At 48.4% G+C, this 21,303-nt stretch overlaps 1 protein-coding gene across 3 annotated transcripts in view; it reads right to left on the reverse strand.

Moving 5' to 3' along the window:
• The window catches only part of NEO1 (neogenin 1), a 115,415-nt gene that overhangs the window by 29,541 nt on the left and 64,571 nt on the right, over positions 1–21,303 (reverse strand). For all 3 annotated transcript variants that reach the window (XM_040969308.1, XM_040969309.1, XM_040969307.1), the window contains exons 8-14: positions 15,590–15,744; positions 11,635–11,783; positions 11,174–11,312; positions 8,904–8,953; positions 7,973–8,120; positions 5,968–6,078; positions 5,133–5,327 (exon numbers count right to left, since the gene is read on the reverse strand). In XM_040969308.1, the coding sequence (XP_040825242.1) occupies positions 5,133–5,327; positions 5,968–6,078; positions 7,973–8,120; positions 8,904–8,953; positions 11,174–11,312; positions 11,635–11,783; positions 15,590–15,744 (947 nt within the window). The remainder of the gene's footprint in view (positions 1–5,132; positions 5,328–5,967; positions 6,079–7,972; positions 8,121–8,903; positions 8,954–11,173; positions 11,313–11,634; positions 11,784–15,589; positions 15,745–21,303) is intronic.

Consider the following 21,303-nt stretch of genomic DNA (forward strand, 5'->3'; position numbering starts at 1 on the left):
AGCTGTCACACTGCCTGCTCAGCAGGATAAGGAGCGTCCCGGGATTGAATTCGCATGGAGGTGAGGCTGAGGCACAAGATGGAGAGGCACTGACTGCCTCCGAGAATTAGTGAAACCCTGCTGGGTGGACTCCTAGGGAAGGGCCGCCTCAGGGAGGGGAAGGGAGTCCGCTCTGACTGCTGAAGTCACTAACCCATCACACGCCTCAGCCAGGTGAGGGGATTCAGGGTACATGAAGTCCAGACCTCAGAAATGAAGACTGGGGTCCTTGCAAGCGTTCCCGGGTGAGCTGACTTATGTCATTTGCTTCTGGCAGTGCTGGGCAGACTGGGAAACAGCTTACAAGAGCTGCTTTGCTGGGAGGCCTGCTTGCCTCCAGGTACTACTACTAGCGAACCAGAGAGGTGCCTGGAGCTCCCACGTCAGAACTGAGGACCAACAGAAGCAGTGGGACCTATCGGCTGACTGGAACACAAGGTAGTCTGGGCAGCATGGTGGAGATGTTTGAGAGACGGGGCAGAGGCGACTCGCAAGGACCCAGCCCCAAGCCCCCTGCTTTGGTCCCCTCAGCTCTGAGGAACACGTTCACACACACAACCCTGCAAGCTCTCACCTCGTTCACAGCTTCCTCCTGAGCACTGGACATCTGTGCTGTACTTCACGTGTGCCTTCCCCTCAAATCTTTCCCTCTTCTCTTTCTTTCTCTCCTCATTTGGTGCAAACCAAAGCACCCTTGGTTTTCAGCACACGGCATTCCTGCCAATCCTGCCACCCAGGTGAGAAACCTTCTTCCCTCCCGTTCCCTCAGGACGGATGACCGTGTCAATGTCCTGTGTACGCAGCCTACTGTCTCTGAGCCTCTGACTGGCCCCTACACTGTTTCTTGGTCACCGTTCAGCACCTTGTGCTTTGTTCCTCTGCTGCTGCCCATGCAGGGCACACGTCTGTTCTCCTCACCTGCACAGGATCGTTCAGCTGAAAGACCTGACTCCACCCTGCATTGGTCCCCTGGGTCACACAGTCTGTAACAACTCCTTCCCCCTTCCTTGGCAATGTGAACAACTTGAAGTACATTAAATAACATAAAGTCATTCTTAAAGTACATTAGCCCTAAGAATTGCAACCCATACCCATCTGATTCTCTGCTCATTAAACAGCTGCTGGCTAAACGACAGGCCTGGGACCAAATGGATAAGGCATATATATTCTGTAGGCAGACGCTGTACTTCACCTCTGACTTGTCTCTCACTTGACAGAGTATGTGTCTTCATTTATTTGTAAGAGCGACAGGCACAGATGAAGAGAGACAGACACAGGTCTTCCATTTGCTAGTTCATTCCAAGCGCCCATGATAGGTGGAGGTGGGGCTGGGCTGGAGCTGGGGCTGGGGCAGGCTATGCTGAAGTCAGGAGAAGAAACTCCACCTGGGCCTCCCATGAGACACTAGGGCCACAGCGACTTGAGCCTTCATCTGTTGCCTATGATGGTGAGCAGCAGCAGGAAGCAAGCTTGGAAGACTCAGGCCCTCAGAGGCAGGAGGCAGGTGTCCCAGGGAGTGACCCAGGCCAATCTGTTCACTCTGAAATGACTTTCCTTTGGAATGTTTCACATGCCCTCCTTCCTCACAGAGTCAGCGTAAGTGCTGCTTCCTGTCACCTCTGCGTTTCAGACTACTCCGAGTTGATCTTGGAAGCCCTGGGTGAGTTTCCTCCCTGACTTTTTCACTGTGTCTCGCCAGCCCTCTCTTCTCTGAATGTATTCCAACTCATCCCATTGTTATTTGTATTTTACCTTTCTTCTATTGTACAGAAGACCTCTGCAGGGCAAGGGCCATGTCCTGTGGACAATGCCAAGGACTTTCTCTGGTAGCCTGGCAGAGGGAACTGGTCACAAGCAACGTTTGCATCCTACCAGCAAAGCGTTGCCCTGCTCTGCAATGACTGACGGACATGACTGTTCCCTGGGGATGGTAGTGCTGCTGCCTCTCAGAGCATGGCTCCGTTGTTTATCAATGCGGACTGAAACTGCAGCTTCACTTCTATGAGAAACCATGCAGGGCAAGTCATCTGTTAGACACTTGAAATTCTTCCTAGGAAAGATGCTCATAAAGCAATGATTCCAAGAAAATTTTTTCCAGAGAGTATTCTGAATGAAGAGAAGTCTTTTGAAGAAAAGATCTAGGATGATAATCTAAAAGTAATTACAGCTAACTTAAATTCACTTTCTACTACAAAACAGTAACACTGCTGAAATTCTCTCTTGAGGATCAACCGAGGCGTATTTTCCATAAAGTATTGACTCACTGCAGTACATGATTAAGTTCTGACAAACACATATACCTGTATCATAACCTCCAAGATCACGATGAAGGACATTATCAATATTCCAAGTGGTCCCCCGTGCCCTCCAAATCAAATTCTATCGTTCCCAGCTCCATGCAACACTCCTGTGGCTTTGTCACCAAAGGCAAGTCGGCCTGTGCTGTGTGTCCATGAAAACAGGTAACACAGCACACGCTCTCCTAACTGCTTTTGCCCAAGTGTCTATGAGGTTCATTTTGTTCTGTGTATCAATGGCCTTTTTTTTTTTTTTTTTCACCACGGATCAGTGCTCCGTTCTATAGAGCTCCTGCTTTCCTATGGACAGAAATAGGCTCAGATTCCTCCTTTGGGGCTACTACAGCATCAGCATAAACATCCATGCCGACGTGTTCACATGGGTGGGCGTTTTCATTTCTCTTGGTTACACATCTATGAGCTGGACTGCTGAGTTGCACGCTCAACTTTGCAGGGAACTTTTAGGCCGTCTTCTTCATTTAGACCGTCTTCCTCACTAATTACAAACATCAGACATCCCCACAAAAGTCTGAGGGGTCCAGTTCTGTGTCCTTGCTATCTTTGCTATTGTTGCTCTATTCATCTTTAGCAGTTACAGTGGGAATACCACGGTATTTCACTATGGCTTTAATTTGTATTTAATTAAAAAATTAAACAGCTGGCCCAGGTTCAGCTGTTTAGGCGTTGGGAAAGGAAACTAGAAGATGGGAAATTCTCCTTCTGTCTTCATCTCTGTTACTTGGTCTTTCAACTAGATAAACTTAAAAAATCAGTCAAGTTTCCTTTCTTTTCAAAGAGATTTCTAATAATACCCTCACCTTTTGTGAAAGAGGCCATCCTTTCTTCACTGAATTATCTCAGTATCTCTGGCAAAAATAGATTATGGGTGCACAGGTCTATTTCTGGACTCCTATTGTTCTATATCTACTATCTTTAATACCACCACATCGTCTCAATTCCTATAGTTTCAGAAGCCATGACATCAGGGGGTGTGAGTCCTCTATCAATTATTCTTTTTAAACCTTTTTTTGGTGACTCTAGTTTCTTTTCTCCTTTCAAACACATTTTCGAGTTTATTAAAAAAACAAAAACAAAAACAAACCATGGAGATTTTACTTGTGATTGCACGGGCTGGCTAGAATCTGTCCTCTAGTCAAGAAATAACATGGAACTTGCTCAAGCTCTCTTTAACTTCTCTCAGCAACGATTTTCCCAGTTTTTGGTGCACAGATCTTGTACATGTTCACAGATTTATTCATTGGCATTTCATATTTTTGATGATACTGTAACTTGCATTCTTATTTTAATTCATATTTTTAACTGCTTACTGTCAGCGAATGGAGATGTAATTGATGTTACATACTAGATCTGTATCTTGCAACCTAGCTAAGCTCATTTATAATTTAGTAGGCTTTTTGTAGACTGCTTGAGATCCTCTACACCAGAAACAACCATGTACAGTGTTCAGATATCTGTTTTTAAACCCCACTTCTGAGGTGTGTGTTAACACAGCACTTAATCTGGGAGTGTCTGGTTGGATACTGATCTGCTTCTTGCTGAGGTGTATCCTGGGAGGCTCAAGCCCTCGTGTCCCTGCCACACACACCCAAGACCTCAGCTGAGTATCACGATCTTGGCTTTGGCTGGCTTATCCTGGCTGTTGTGGGCACCTGGGCAGTGAACCAGTAGATGGGGAATCTCTGTCTGATTGCCTTTCAAAAAATATGAAAACAAATCAAAAGTTTTTAAAACCACCATTTTTCATAAAATAAACCAAGGTTCCTTGGAGCAGGCCTGAGGTTTAGAAAATATCAGATGGAGCTGGGGTGCCTTACTGTGCTACAAAAAGGAAAGTTCTGAAGACAGACAGGTGATGTTACACGGACAGGAGGACAGTTACAGAGTCTCCCACTGGCCATTCTCTAAAAGTTTTTCCTTGCTAAGGAAGTCTAATAGATGTTGAATGAGGGAAACATCATAGTAACAGCTTTAAACGTTAAAACTGCAATAGTAAAAATATGACAAACAACAGGATATTTATCAAGACTCAAGGTATCTCTTTCACAAGATACCTCTTACAAAGGAACAGATAACTCTACGGTGGGGGAAACATCTGTCTGGACCAAGAGGTTCAAGCTAACATCATGGTCAACAGGCCACAGTGTGCTTTTTGTTGTGACACCCTGGCAGGAACCCAGCACATCCTTGCTACTCCTCCCAGGGATGTATAACCTGAATGTGATGAGGAAGCAGCAGACAAGTCTGAACCGAGGGACTTTGACAACATACGAATGGTCTGTTCTTAAAGACGCTTTAATTGAGAAAGTCAAGGAAAACACGGAGGAAGTGTTTCTTACTAAGGAAAACTAATGAGATAACTCAACGTGTCACGTGATTTCATCCAGAAAATAGTATTTTCCTTTCATCCTAAAGGATATTAGTGAAAAATTTGGCAAGATAGATCTAAAATGTTCAGAGTCTTACGTTTATCCTTTTGATTTGACAGCGGTGGTTGTGTTAGAAAGATGCTGTTTGTAGGAGTTGTACATTGAAGTACCAACAGGGGGATCACCACGCCTACAACTCAATATCAAGTAAGTCAGGGTTGAGAAACACACACACACGAAGAACAACAGAGCAAATGTGGTTAAATGTCAGCCTTTGAGAAATGTGCATCAAGAGCATAACGACTTCTTCGTACTATTCTTGTATGATTTTTTTCCTGTAAGGTTATTATACAACAGTAATATTGGGAAATCACCCCCACACGATTACTTCCTCTGTTGGCAAACGTACCGAGATTTTCAATGGTATAATAGCGTTGTTTATAGTCCACCTTGATGGTCTGGGCGTGAGGGCTGCCGATGCCGTAGCCGATGGCATAACCTCTGACCACAATGTTCTGATTCTCAGGGGGTGTCCAGCTCACGACAATGCTAGTGACCAGGGGACGGACATGAAGCGAGCTTGGCACATCTGGGACACGAGTTTCTGGAAAGTAGAAGAGCAAATTGAGATCTACAATCCCTTAGACTATTTCACCACTGATGGGGGAATAGTGTTCAATCTCTTGTCCTAGAGTTTAAAGAGAAATCTTTCCATACAGGGGAACAGAGTTGATGCTTTCATTGTCTTCTAAGAAGAGAATCATCCCACAGAGTCCTTAATACAAGACGCTGCAATATTACTTTGAACCTCTGCCCACTGCATAAAAACAGTCATTCAATAGTTGTTCATTCCTCTCAGTTCCATGTTCTACTCCCAAACTTTGGCAGGTGAAAAGAGAAGGACGTAACACAGAGTAATCAGAAGCCTGCAATGAACAGGTGATCAAACATCATTCACAGCAACAATACCCAACAGTTATTCCACTGAGTAACAGGATAAGTCAAAAAACATGAAATTTTAGACCTTTAATGGATTCAATTGGTAGCAAACTAAGAGGCTTAAAAAGGTGACAGTTTACAGTCTCTTCACACGCGTTATTTCAAGGCATAAACCATGACTGTCCTTTAACAATCTGTAAACTGAGACAGAAGCAGCACTCTGGCACCTGTCACTGACAAAGGTGCTACATGCACACACCTATGTGTACTCACTCTCTGAATAAACACGCTTCCACCCTTCTTACCATCCAGGTCACTTTCAAAGGTCTCAGCCGACAGCCAGTCGGTCGCCGGGCCCGTGCCATTGACGGTTAGAGCAGCCACTCGGAAGTTGTACTCGGTCCCCCGATCAAGACCTGACACCCAGAGGACAAAACAGACAAGCTGAAGACAAGAACTTTGGAAAAACAGAAGATAAATCACTCAGGAAAGCATAAGCATCTTATCTGCTAACTCAGTCCGTGGCTTGGTGAGGCTTCAGCTGGAGCTGACATGTCGCACGCACAAGAGGAATACAGCGCTCAGTGGCTCCTGGTTTTACAGCAAGGGCTGAATGCCAGCCAGCCAGCCAGCCCTGGGGAGAAGCGCCATGCCCAAAGCAGGGGGGCTATAGACTTTGTTTTAGAGCCTGAAGGTGCTTCAGGGATCACTTAACCCACTCTCTTCATTTTGTTACAAAGGAAGTCAAGGCCATTAAAGGCCAGAGATAATCAAAGGGCTCTAACAGAGCAACAAAGTCAGGCTGTCTCCGCCATACCCAAACCCAGAGAAGCACAAAGGTGCACTGCCAGGCTACCGCTGCTGAGCGGGCCCATGACCATGCAGAGTTTCATACATCAAATACAGCCTAGAAATGCGTGTCTCATTGGCCAATTAGTATTCACAGTAAGCAAAAGAGGAAAGCACCCCAAATCTTTCTGTCGCGCAAGCTTTAAAAGACGAAAAATGAAATAAGATCCACATATGTGAGTACTTCCTACTGGGCCTGGCAATGGTCAGCGGAGCGGCCAGTGATCTACACATCCAGGCATCCATTTTGAGACAGAGCACTTAAATATCAGACACTGTGGTAGGTCTTGCAAAGGTACTGAAAATTATTCAACAGCCCTAAATTCAAACGCTGGGGACTTTGATAAACAGCAGAGTTTAGGAAGTTCAATGAAAGGGATGATGAGAATGTAACTTGACAAGGAGGCAAAATATTCCCTGGCTTAGTGAGCTAGCCCTGTCACCTGGCATGGGGGGGGGCGGGGAGACAGTAGGTTCTGTTTCCACAGGTCCACCAGGAACAGGAACCTGTCTGCCTACAAGAAAGCAAGCAGCAAAAAGGCTGGGTCCAAGCAGGTTGATCCCCTGCAGTGCCTCTGCACGCACAGAAGCAGAAGGTGCAGGTGAGCTGCACCTGTGTGTATAACTGGACGAGTGGCGCACATCTCCACTGAGTCCTAGGAGACCCTGACAATGCAGTCTCCAGCCCTGGCCTTTGAGATGTCAGGTGTATGGGGCAGTGAGCGAGTACAAAGGTGTGTGCACAGGGGCGGAGAGCTCCTCTCCGTGTAGCTGACGATGCGTGCTGTAAAGACAGTGCTAACACTTCACCACCGAAACTATGGTTCAGTACAGGAGCTTGGTAATCCACAGTCCCTGGGTATTTCTCAAGCTCCTAGACAACAAGGCTCTGTTTTCCCTCGCCATTTTATACTCGGAGCCAGCACACACTAACAAAAGCTCAGGAAACCTATGGCGCTAGGTAGGACTTAAATGCAAGATTTTTTTTAAAAACAAAGTTATCTTTACCTTAAGACTTACATTTTGCTTACAAATCTGATGTTTCCCCGGGAGCATGAGTTGTCTCCTCGTGGACAGAGACTGAATTTTATTAAGTTGGCAGTAAGAACAGGGCCTGGTGTATAATCAACCTCCACCATCAAATATTCAAAACGGAAGCTTCATAGCTGGGAAAATGGTATTTATGTGACTGTGGAGTATAACCAGAATCTGACTTTGAAGCCCTTGTGGTCAGTGACCATGAACGAGACGCTCAGCTGCAGCCCAGGTGGGCTTCCCTGCTGAGGCAGTAAGAACCACGTCATCTTACCACTCCGAGACAAGTGGTTTCCACTAACTTTTATCGAGTCAGCAGCAGGCTGAGCCATTCAAAATGCCTGACATTTCATCTGTGTGTGAGGCCCTGTTCCCGAGCCATCGTTGGACTAGTGCAACTCGGTGCAGACAAAGATCCCATCCTACCTTCAACCAGTTGGGACAGCTGCGTCCCCGCGGCCAGGATCTCCGTGACATCACTCTTTCTGGAGGCTTTTCGATAGCGAATCTTGTAGCCAGAAATCAGCCCATTTTGCGTGGCGGGGGGAGGGGGCTGCCAGTGAACCAGGATACTCTGGGAAAGATAAGGTTACGGGGAAAAGAGTGAACGTTCCGGAAAGTCGGTCCTCACCGCTTACTGCATCATGATCTGATCTGCGTGTGAAGAGAAAGGCAGAGGTGGCAGGGCACTTGCTTTCAGTCGTTTACTAATTACTCAGAAGTCACTTTGATTTTAAAACCCAAGGTGATCAACTGGGGGAAAGACTATTAGAGCAGCACACTCTGGACCCGTGATCTCCTGGAGGTTCTGTCAGAATTAAAATGCTGGGCAGAAGTTTCTAGAAGGAAAATATGGACTAGGCAGCAGGCTACCGTGAGGGACAAAGATTGGTCCCTGTGTTCCAGTATGAACAGCTTCTGTCTCAACTCTCAGAGAAGAGGATCACCAAGCAACAGCGGGCTGTTTCTCCAGGGGGGCTTTCCAAAAGCACCGAGTGTCTCAGTCAGTCGTCCACACAAAACCTCTAACGGGCAGACCTGGCAGCATGTAGGGAGCTGGGGCGGACACGAGCACCTGGGCGTGTCTGCCTCTCATTGACACACACACAGGGACCGTGCTGTCACAGTGACTTCAACCTGCCCAGGTCTGAACTCCAGAGTGCTCGCTGGTGAGCACAGTCTCTACGCCATCTTTTTCCTGTACAAGCCCATGATTGAGTTCATGCGGGCGACTGTGACGCCAGGGGCCTCTGTCTCTTCTGATGCTTTCTTACGCCACCACCTCCCCTGCTGGAAGCTCCCAGGGCTCCATGGTTCCCAGCAGTAAAAAAGGAACAATGGCACTGGCAAGTTTTACCTTGGAATTTCTCACTTCTAAGGACAGATTCTGAGGAGCGGCACTGGGGACTGGAAGGCAAAAAGAGAGAGAAAAAGGTTTTACATGACCCATTGTGGCACTTGATACAAACACATGTTCCCAGTGCTGATGAGGAAGCCGGGTCTGCTGTGTAGATGGGGTGCGGCCATGTGGAGTGGCTCTGATCTCTAGCTGTAGACATTCATGTTTTCTAAACCCTGAGAATATTCCGTGTATGTCTAGAGATAGCACCCCCCATTCTGGACTGCATTCGCACGTTTTCTGGAACTGAATCTACCAAACACTATGACATGATGAAAGAAGATGAGTCATATACACATCAGGGGCTCCACACGGAGCCTCGCAGAGGTATGGAAGCAGCAGCTTCTGTTTTACGTCCCATCTGGCTTCACAAGGCAGCTATGCACCAGGGAACACCCGCTTAGAAGCAGAAGTCTGGAATTGTTGGCTAAACAAACCACTGCACAGTTTTTAGTTCCTCACATATGAAAACATAACACAGGAATCTCAACCTTTATGGCTCCACACCTTCCAACATCTCCCTTCATAGTGGTGGCTGCCAGCAAAGAACATTTCGATAAGCCTTGCTGGGTACATCTCTACCCGCACAACGCTGACTCCAGCCTCCTATCTCACTCCACCAACAAACCTTTACTTCCTTTACGACACATGGTGACCAGGTGAACTGAGCATTCAACTGCACGAACGCTGCTGAGGCAGAGAATGCGTCTGGGACAGAGTTGGCCCTAGCAGGTGCCTCTGCCCTCACCCCAGCTGCCCTGGGTCTGCCACACTGGGCAGTGCCACTGTCCCAGCCGCCCTGCCCTCAGCCACCTTGTGAGGCAGCATCCTGTTCCCACTGTCACTGAGTCCTGAACGCTGACCCTGTAATGGCACATTCATATGTAGGCACACATGCCCTCCCCCAAATCATGACCAACTTCCTCGTGTCAAACTATACTTCCTTCTCCCCAATGTTTTACTCTTGAAGAAAAATGTCAAGTCCACAGGGGAGAATGAAAAATAGTAGGGTGAACACTGTATCTATTCTTTCCCTGCATCTACCAATTATATTCTGCTTTATTGTATTATGAATGCACACACATGGAGTTCTCTATCTACACAAAGTTTCTGAGTTAATGAGACAACTGTGGACATCACGAGACTGTACTCCTAAACCCTGCAGAGCACCTGTGTGTCCCAGCACAGGGATACTCTCCAATGACGCCATTCAGGACGCTAAATGCAAAACTCCACCTGATACACCCAACAATACAGTGACTTTTTAACATTCCCTAATATTATTCACAGTAACAGTAGTTATTGGGCCAACAGCGTCTTTTATGGATGTGCTTCATCTGCAGATCCAAGACCCAGTTAATAATCACATATATTTTGTTCTTTTGTATGTGTCTTCATTCTTCTTTAATCTAGAGTCCACAATGACTCCTCAGCTATTAACTGTGGAGTGGGGAGGGAGAGGGTGGGGGAACAGAACTTATCTCAATCTAGACATGGCTGTTTTCAGCACGATCTGCTTCAAATTCAGCATTCCCAGCAGTGTCTCCATCCACGCCTCACCTCAGGAGGAAGTGCGTGTTGGCAGTCAGCCTGCCCTGCTGTGTGGGTTGCTAACTTTAACCAGTTCCTTGAGGCAGTCAAACTGTAGTTTCCATAGCACATATACTTGCAGACATAAGGGCTTCCACAGACACGGTTTCAGACATTTCCAGTAAGATGCTGATACGCAACTTCAAAGGGTATTGACCCTTGATATTTCTGTTCTAATCTAAAAATGCTGCTCCTGACTACCTTAATCTCTTTGGCAGCTTGCGGTTCGAAAAACGCTGCTCTGGGTCACGGGCACACACATGTGACTCAGGTCAGTCCCAGGCAAGAACTCCAACTGTCACACGAGATACTAAGGAATTAAAAAGCCCAACGTGGCATAAAACCAGCAAGCAGAGGAAGGCTAACCTTTCACAGACCTGCAGTCCTCTGTGCTGGGAACGCCCAGTGAATCTGACATGCACAGTCCCTGCTAAAAGCAGAAACATCAGAGCCAGCAGAATACCAGGTTCTGTGCATTCTACACATCCTCACCGAGTTTTCACAACCACACCGGTATTACTTGGACTGCACATGGAGAGAAACACACTCAGAAATAATAAATGGCTTGTGTGAGATCACACTACACAGAGGTGCAGAGCTGGGACCTGGGTGCCCTGTGTGACATTCTGCAGACTCACCGTCTGACAGCGTTCGGATGGCGACATCTTCCGTGGACACTCCCGGACCGTGCTTATTGTAGGCCACCACGCGGAATGTGTACTCGGTGTATTTTTTCAACCCGTTCATGGTGTAGGAGTGACTCGAAACATCAACGTCCTTGAAAGGGATAAAATATTACAGATGTACACAACTTGGGCAAAAGAAATGCTACATGACAAAGCAGCCACTCTACATATCCTATTGCTATGGAGCAGGTTTCCATTCCTCTCACACTGATCAGAACCAGTGACCACTTTCCGAGAGATACTATTTGATGCTTAGTGATTCTGGCTGGTAACAAATACAGAACAAATCTTGGTACAAACAAGTAGACTTTGTCACCTTCCTGTGTCCCGTGTGACCGGTTCCCGCCCCTCAGGTTTCCAAGTTTTAGAAAGCACGCCTTAACTCTGCTCTCCCTGTGAACAGTCAGCTCTACCTGCTCCTTGTCGCTTCCCTTTTCCATGTAGTACAACTTGTAGTTCTGAATGTCTCCGTTGCCAGACACTGGTGTCTCCCACGTGACAGTGATGGAGGTGGGGGACGTTGTGTATGCACGGATGTTAGGTGCTGGGCCGGGGAGCTGGACTGCAAAGAAGAACAATTTTGAGAGGGAAAAAAATCACTGAAAATGACCAACTCATCAATAATAACCATTCTTGGCAACCCCATCTTAGTGGCTGTATTTTAAAAATAGTTCAGATTTAGGGCATGACCTGATCGGACTGCAGCAGCTTCAAGGGTGATATATAAATGCATTTTCCTTCTCGTGACCCAAAGCAAAAACCAAAAATTGTAGCTTCAATGTATTCAAAATAAGGGAAACACAGGATTCTTCTTGTGGTTTATAAAACTTTTACTGTAGAGTGGGGGCTATGCAGCAAAAATAAAGGCAACCACCTTCAGCCTGCTTTGGCCGGATCCTGCAGGGGGCCCAGGGACGCTTGGCCCACATGGCACACTCCCAGCCTCAGGAGAGAGTCAGATACGCGCAGCTGCAGCGACACTAAGTGTTAACCGAAGGAAGGCAGTACATAACCGCGCCTTGGGAAGGGCTGGGTAGAGAAAAGCAGCATTGAGGAGACTTCCTGGAGCTGGGAACGGTTTCCTCAGAAACCAAGCAGAAATGAGTGCAGTTTGTGAGGCGGCGAGGAGACAGGAAGGACCTGTGAAAGCTGAGCTGGTGTTAAGTGGAGATGAGCACAGGGCATACTGAGCAGGGGGCACCGGAGCCCGATGCGGACGAACCTCTAGGACTCCGGGTTTCCTCCAGTTACTGGAGACGTCCTGCCAGGGCGGAATGCAATGAGGTCTGCATTTGAACACACACACACACAGAGGGAGGGGAAAAAGGAACAAGACTAGGTGAAGGAGCAGCAAACAACGTCAGAAGCAGCGACCCTGTACTGAACGCCTGGCCAAGCAGGGCGGCCGTAAGCGTGTTTTCTCATTCAGTCTTCCTGCTGGTACCAGCCCCACTTACAGTCGAGGCTTCGAGTTCGGGTCCCTTCCCCGAGCGGTGTAGGCACCTCACAGGGGTCAGAGCTTGAGCGTGTCGTGACTCTAAAACATGTGTTCCCAAAGACCAGCGGGACAAGATCACAGCATCCCCAGCTGACTATCTAAGGCAGTTCTAAGTCCCCCAACAGTTCACACACTTCCCCCTTCGTGTACACTCCTGTTTGACTGATGGGTCTCAGCGCCAGTATATACAGAACCCCTGGGCAGCTGCCTGCGTCCTGCACTTTGACAGATGTTGTTTGTATTTGAAAACAATTTCTCTGGCACTAGCACTGTTTTTTTTTTTTTTTTTTTTAAATAGCTACTCATTAGAGCTAAGAGCTGGGAAAGGAAAAAAATAACTTTACAAAAGATTAAACAAAGCGGCTTTCTTAACAGCGACACTGTTCTGCTATGCCAGTAGAGAAACCTGAATAAGGTTACTGTAAGAACTGTTGGCTTGCTTTAGTCACAAAGCCTGTTACTCACTTGATGCTAAGGGGAAATTCCGTGTGGTCTGGAAGGTGGGATTTGTCACTTTTGCCGCCACTGAAAACGTCCCTCTAACAGTCCCAAAATTCTCTTGAAGTTGCTTTCAAGATATAAATTATTGGCCTAAAAGAGTGTCCTGATGAACTCTTTATATTTCAGCTGCATGGTGGTGTTAGGTGGAAAGCGTTTTAAGTTGGTTTATGAAGCTAAATATGTGAAATATTTTCCAAAGCCGACTCCAACATCTGTGCCTCCCCCATACAAGCTCAGCAGCTCTATACAAAACGCAAACCTCTCTCCAGTAACTACTCCCCTTTTGCCAAAACATGTGACCCTGTCCCTCCATCCTTAAGATTCTCATCAGAACATTCCTCCCTCCCACCACGATTCTTTTAACAAACGGCTGGGCTGCCAGCATGTAACATCACTGTCCTCACTCGCCTGTCCCTGCAGTTCCAAGCCCCTTGTCTTCTGCATCAGGTGCTCCACCCTGATAACGTGCCACAGCCACTAGCCTGGGGTAGACATTCAATGAACCCATTCTGCTTCATGGCTCTCTTATCTCAATCTTCCGGAGGCTCCTACCCAGGTGGCGCTCACCGGTCTGACTCACAAGCTCGGAGAGGGCAACGAGGGCTACAGGCTCTGTCTTTCTGAGGGAAGGCTGCGGATGCACACGTACCTCTGTTCTCACGCGCTTTCAGACGGCTCAGCGCCTGCAATGGGACCCCTGCCTGGGGTCACACATCTTCCTTGTGACGCACCCTGCATGTGCCCTGTCTGATCTATATCTGGGAGTGGGGCGGGGGCTTCCCCAAGAGCACTTGCTCCAACCCTAATGCTTCGTGACGACCTCCGCGTTTGGCGCTCCCATCCTCACTGGCATGGCTCTGTGCTGTGTCCCGGCATGTCTCTGTGTGCTAACTGAACATCAGACCTAATGACGGCCATCGAGCTGGAAATCCAGTGCAGAACTCCTGCACCTGTCTGAACGCGCAGAACTGCGACCTTCAACATCCTCACACTGTGCTAAGCACACGGTCTTTCCTGACTCCTTCAGGCTTGGTTCCTGACTGCTCATCTCCTATCGTGCCCGTTCAGCCCAGAAGGCTCTCCCTGTCCTCTGGAATCTCGTGTAGGACCTGGCACGGAAGGGACCTGACACACACTGCTGTATTAGGAGGGGAAGCGCCATGGCTTCCTGGCTCCTGTCTACCAGTAAAGGCAGGGCTCCACATGCAGGTCATTTCACTGGCTTTGCTCCCTGCCCAGCAGCTTCCACTTCTGTATCTCACATGCTCTTTGCCTGAAGTAACACCTCCATTACTACAGGGTGGTTAACACAGAAAAATGAGTGCAATTAACAGTATGTGAGGAAATAAAAAAACCCTAGTATGTAGAGATGGGACAAAGCTCTAAGGAAAAACTGGCTAGTGTTAACAGAAGGCGAGTTGAGATGCTGGCATTGTGGTGTGAACAGGGAAAGCTGCTGCCTGCTACACTCGCATCCCACACACAGCGTCCTGGCTCCCTGGCTTCTGATCTAACTCCCTGGGAAAGGCCTGCGGAAAGCAGCAGCAGATGGCCCAAAAGGTCTTGGGCCCTGACATGTGCATGGGAGACCTTGAGTGAAGCTCTTGGCTTCAGCCTGGTCCAGGCCTGGTGGTTGCGATCATGTGGGGAAAGAACCAGCAGACTGCAGACTTCTGTCACTCTTTCAAATAAATCTTGGGAGGGGGAAAAAAAAGGAAAGAAAAGATGAAGGCAAGTTCAGAATAAAGCCTCAAGTGGGGAGAGCAGCATTATGATCTGATTGCTTCTTACCATTTCAGGCTCATAGTTCACAATGAAAACTTAGCTAAGACTTTCACAAACTAAATCAAGCTGAAACTGCTCTCAGTCACAGATAATCTTAGGAATCTAACTAGAAAAAGGGACTAAATCTAACTAGCACAAGAGACCAAAGGCCTGAAAAGTCCAGTAGGAAGATAAAGGAAAGTAGCCCCTATGTCGCGAGCGAGGCACTGCGTCAGACATGACAGCAAGCGTAAAGATGGCAAAGGCCTTGTCTCTGCCACAAAATAAGCATATAGATGCAAGCAGATACCACACATAATCATAACTGAAGGAACAAAGTGATGGTGCATTTTAAAATCAGGGGACTACAGTCTTACGCTCAGGGGGAAGAGCCTAGAACGTACGCGAGCTAAGTCTCAAAGGAGCGTTAACGGGAGCACATGGACGGTCCGTCCCGGTCAGTGACCGCCTGACACAGAGCCTGCTTGTCCCGTGCTCCCGAGGTCCCGCATGCGGAGCGGCTGTGCTGTGCAGGCTGCCGGGCACAGGGGCAGAGCCTCTCCCAGGCTCCCGTGTGGCGGGCCACCAGGCGGTGGAGGACCTACCTTCCGGCTGCGTTTCTACCCGCAGCGGAGACGAGCTCTCGCCAGAGCCGTGCTTATTTTGAGCCGTGACTCTGAAGATGTACACAGTTGCCGGCATTAGGTTCTGAATGGTCACTTGCATTTCTCCCGGGCGACTCGTATTTTCAACACGTTCTCTTTGGACACAGGATTTGGAAAGAAAAGGGGAATCAATTAGGAGTAAATTCAGAATGGGCACTTTTTGTTTTCTTCCCCATTCCACACCAAAAAAGGTCACGAAACTTTTGGGGGTAGAACCATGCACCAGACGGAAGAGCGAGGCTACGCTTTTTGGACGGGTCCCCGAGGTCTCGCTTCATGCTCGCAATGCTGCCCACCTGAGCTGACGCTCGGAGAACAGCGGGATGCCCTCCGCTTCACTCCCTCGGGGACAGTGGCCTCAACCACACAGAGCCTCAGGGAGCGGTTCTTGGGGAAACTGACAAGAAGTGGTTTCAGGCACGGCCTGATTTTCATAGACAATAACAAGGAAGGCTGCATACACTTCGGGTAAGAGATTCTGAATACAAAGCTTAGAAGTTAACACCTTTTTTTGGTGAAGAAAAACATTAAACCTTTCCGTTAATCCTAAGCTGGCAATGACACTGGTTTTTATTTCTGAATGAATTCCAAAGTGGTTTGAAAGGCAGTGTGTCCGATCACAAACAAGTCCAACGGCCTGGGATCAGGAGACAGCATGGGAAAAGGAGCGCCAGGTTTGGTTTTGGGTGCTTGTGTGTCTGATGGCGGCCCACAGCGACACTCATTGTACTGTGCATGTAATGAAAACTGGATTCTATTACAAAGGGTTTTCAACAAATGCTACGAAGGAATTCGTGTCAAACTGTTGGCTTTTAGAATTGCCATTTAAGGCAAGAAAGAGCTGCCATTATCTTGACAAACACACAGGCCCCAAACCGTTGTGCTGAAGAAATGATTCTGGAAGACCTTATCTCTGCAATGAAGGTTCTTAACTCGGAAACCATCAATGACTTGCCTTGGGACTGCTGATGAAAATCTGCTGAGGTCTCCACGACCACCCGCCACGTGTCTTAACGCCCGTGAACACCCTGCATTTCCGAGATAGGTATTTTTCTGCTTTTCTGGAGTTCGTTATCTTAAAACCCCTGACCCGCAGGATTTGGCCGGTCTCTCGCACCCTGCGGTTTTCTGCTGCTTGGCTTGCACACTCGTGATCGCCATGATGATCACTCCGTGGCGTGCTGCAGACTCACTGCCTTCTGCTCATCCTGCACCGGAGGGTTTCCTCAAGCTCCTGCCCACAGGGATGCTTTTAGCTTACACCACAGTGTCTCAGGCATGTGTCTACATACTGCAGATGTGCTCTGCTGGGCTGCGGGAGCAGCATCAAACACACACTGAAAGAAAGAAAACCTGTTCCTACGTGAAAAGGAAAGGCCAGGAGCAATGAGATGGCAAAACCTGAAATGAATTTCTGCGGAGGGACCACAGTGCTAAGAACTCAGCCACGGAGCCTGGTTTTCTCAAGGATGGGACACTCAGCAACCGAGAGGCTTCTGACCCTAGAGTGGTCAGAACTCTCAGAATCAAGCTTGTGCCAAATAAATAAACTGGAAAACAAATAAAAACCTAACGCTGGGACAAGAGCCAGGGTGCCAGGGAAAACACAAGTGCAAGTCGATGTGCTGGGAGGCGATGACCAAGGGTCTAGAAAGGTGCACTCTGCACTAGACACTGCAGGACTCGGACTCGGTGGGGGGCAGTTCTTGTACTGGAAGGGCTTCCAGCTTGCCAGGGGTTTGTGGCAAGTTACTGATGTGAAAGAAAGAAATGTAGGGAGCAGACCTTTTCCTAAAGGGCCTGATAGTGAATACAGAGAGGATAAGGGGACACAAAGGGGGGTACCAGGCAGCTACTCTGATTAAAAGCTATTCTGAGCTCCTGGGCCACCAAAGTAACAGCTGTGTTCTGGCCCACTCTGCCTGGTGTGCCAACTTCTGGACTAGATGGGCAAATCTGTCTCTGATTCCTGTGTTTTACAGCTAACACCCGGAAAGGGCTGCTGTTTTCAAGTAAGGGTAATTTTCCTTTTGCAGCATGAGAATCACAGAGCAGAAAAGTCAGAGGAAGGGGTTGCCGGGGTGGGGGGGAATAGGCAATTCAGCTACTGGACAGAATGACAAACCAGGACACAGAGCGCCATCTGCTGGCTGAGCTCTTAGATGCAGGGACTGCAGAAAATGGCCAAAAGCAGCAGAGGCACAGACGCCCACATCAATTTCTTAGTATAAATCGGGAAAGTTAACACATTTCCTGTTCCTTAAGACAGGAAGATTTAAGTTTAGAAAGGATAAATAAGTCCTGCTTGTCAAATAGTCCTGGGACAGACCTCTGCAAAGAGGTCTGTATAACTCCTTCACTGTCTCCGTTTAGAAATTACACAGGAAAGAAGTCACTAAATGTGTGCCACCCACTCCTCCTGGTCACTGACCACCACCCAGGCCATCAATCACCACAGCTCCACATCAGCATCACTACCCCGCTGCGCCTTCCCGCTGGCTGTGGGTTATGCTCCCAGGTACTGCTAATACAGTTGAGTTACCTGGCATACACCCACTCAGGAATGTAAAACATGTAAAACTGGCCCCCATTCCTTACCTGCTTGCGCTCAAATTCTTATGGGGCATTCCAACAACAACTCGCTCCAAGCTTCCACTTCACTCTGATCCCTTGCTAATTGCCAGCTCAAACTCTGGGCCAACCAGGCCAGCCTCCTTGCCTTCCCACCCGTCTCACGCCAGACCCACAGGTGGAGCCACAGTCTTCCCTGGCATTTGGCTGGTCCACTTTCTCTGCCAGTTTAACTCCTACATTTCTTGCAATTCCAACTTTACTGATAAAGCATCCTTTCTACTGGGGTTAGACCAAAAGCCTCCACTCTTCCTCCAAATCTGTCCTACTCTGAGACCTGCCTGTGAAGTACGTTAATGTGGGATCTTAGCAGATGCGCCCCCTGCCAGGGCTCCTCAGCCCGGGCACTGACGAGACACTGGGCAGGACAGTTCTTTGCCATCAGGGGGCTGCCCGGTACACTGCAGCATGCCCACCGGCACCCTGGCCTCTACCTACCAGATGCCAGCGAGCAGCCCCTACACTCTGACCTGAGATGCCATCAGACGTGGCCCAACACCCCCCTGCAGGATCAGGGGCTGCGGCTGGCTCAGAACTCAGTGTTGTAGGCACTTACGTGCCCCTCCTCTCACTGGACATGTATCATTTCCTTTTCTTATAACAGGACTGTTTTGTGTTGTCCTCCTGCTTTTCATATCTGTGTAAGCCAGACACCTAGAAGCGTTATTGCTGTACTGAATGCTACGTGCAACACAGAATTTAAAAATTCTGCCAAGTCACCTTTAAAAATGATTCGAATACACTCTGCTGCTCAAAACCCAGACCAGATTCTTTTTTCAGCCTTCAACTCACTTGACATTGGACATCATCAACATAAAACTGGCAGCAGTATAGGTGAAAAAAAAAAAAAAGGTAACTTCATTTTGTGCTTTGAAGGTTGCCTGTGATGGTGGAAATGGTTTGTAACTGCAATGGGCTTTTCACCAACGTATGTGGACTAACTGCTGTCTGAGTCTGTGTCCCGGGAGAGTGTTATACTCAGCAACAGCGGGAGCTCCTTATTGCAACTGGGGATGAATATAACCCTCTAGAAATGCTACAAAAATCTCCTGCCAGTTTGCCATTCGGTATGTTCATTTTGTTGATGATGCTTACCGCATGGAATTATACACCGTAACACGGTCAGTTCTGTCAGCCTTTCCTGTCACAGCTTCCGCACATCCTATCTGCCTTTGAAAGGCATTTCCCCAATGTTAAAAATAATTTCCACGTTTCCATCTGTTTACAGATCCTAAAAATATTTACCTACTAAGTAGTTCTAATTTGCTGTTATTACAAGGTAAGACAGATATAATCTCTATTTCTTTAAACCAAATGGAAAGTTAGCTCAAAATGACTTCTCAAATATTGATTATTTCTCCGCTGAATGAAATTAGCTCATTTCCGTAGCAGACACTTCCTCCATACTGCCGAATGCCAGGCTCCTCTGGTACCCGTGTCGGACATACTCATCCGAAAAGGGCAGACACAGCAGTGAGCTGGTAAAAGGGGCATTCAGAGGCTGGTGAGCTCTGAGAAAAAAAAAATAAATAAGCTCAAAAAAAAAAAAAACCCAAATCAAGCAAACAAACCACCCCCAAGCCCAACAAGGGCCCAGTTAGCACTGTTGGGTGATGCGACAGCAGTGAGTTCCTGATTGTTTTAACAGTCAAATCTGCTTGGCAGCATCTGCCCTGGAAACACTCCCACCAGGCCTGTTTGTGAGCTGGCCAGTCATGTCAGCAGGTCTGCAGAGTTTGCTCAACATTTGACAAAAACCTGGCTGTGACACACCATGGTGGGCTGGTGATATGGCTAGGGGGGAAGCATCCAGGGAGAGCTTGATAAATGTCATGTGAAAGTGGCACACAAGAAGACAGACACAGCCGCCGGTGAGGGAACGTGTTTGGGTGGAAGGCACCACCAGGGCAGAAGCATGGGCAAGCAGCCTGTGGTGTGCAGGAATGGCTCAAGGTTTTCCACCATCCCCTGTGGATTCCAAGGCCTGTGGTGAGATCTCAAAGTCCCTGGGAGACGCCCTGAAACCAACACTTCTGTGTGTGCTGCTTGCGAGGCAAGTACTGCATCTTTTTGTGAACAGAACCACACTTCCTTATCTTGGTAAAGCTCCAAATCTCCAGGGCAGTGTTCAGGTGCACACTGCCCGATGAGAGTACTGGGAAAGGCGGGCAAAGGGCTTCATGAGGCTTAAACTGGGCCAACAGGGTAGAACGCAGCTCGGTTTCAGCAGAGAAACGGACTAGGGGAAGTGCCCGAGGAGACTGGGACCAAAGGCCACGACGGCAGGAACAAGGCTGTCATTTTACATCAGTGAGGTAGGACACATCAAGTGTGGGGCAGCCTGGATAGTCCGTCAGTGCCGGAGAAGGGAGATGGAGAGGAACTTGGATGTGAAATTCCACATTCAAATCCTGCCCTCAACCTCTCCTGCACCATCAAGGAGACTTCCTCGAGCTCAGCAGCCCACGATACTTGACAGGCAGGCAGATGCTTGCTTGCTGCGATCACTTAGACAAATTGGTCCAACTGAGGAGTGGAAAGTGGCCCTGGTTCCACTCAAGCTATCCCAGAGAGGTAAGATATCAGTCTGCAGTGACTATCTTTAATGAGTGGCAGTCAGCAGCAGGGACACAGTTCAATGGCCACATTTTAGCACTGGGAACTGGGACAGATGCTACAGCACACAGAGGCTGTGAGCCTCCAGCGCCTGGCTGGAGGTGCGATGGAGGGGATCCCTGGTGTGGCCATCCAACAACCCCAGGCACACAGTGCCTGGCTGGAGGTGCGATGGAGGGGTGACCGAGGTGCAGGTACCTGACCCCAGGCACACAGCGCCTGGCTGGAGGTGTGATGGAGGGGACCCCTGGTGCAGCCATCCAACAACCCCAGGCACACAGCGCCTGGCTGGAGGTGCGATGGAGGGGACCCCTGGTGCAGCCATCCAACAACCCCAGGCACACAGTGCCTGGCTGGAGGTGCGATGGAGGGGTGACCGAGGTGCAGGTACCTGACCCCAGGCACAC

The sequence above is a fragment of the Ochotona curzoniae genome, unplaced genomic scaffold, assembly GCF_017591425.1.
Source record: "Ochotona curzoniae isolate NIBS_2020 unplaced genomic scaffold, NIBS_Ocur_1.0 scaffold_4701, whole genome shotgun sequence".
Lineage (NCBI taxonomy): Eukaryota > Metazoa > Chordata > Mammalia > Lagomorpha > Ochotonidae > Ochotona > Ochotona curzoniae.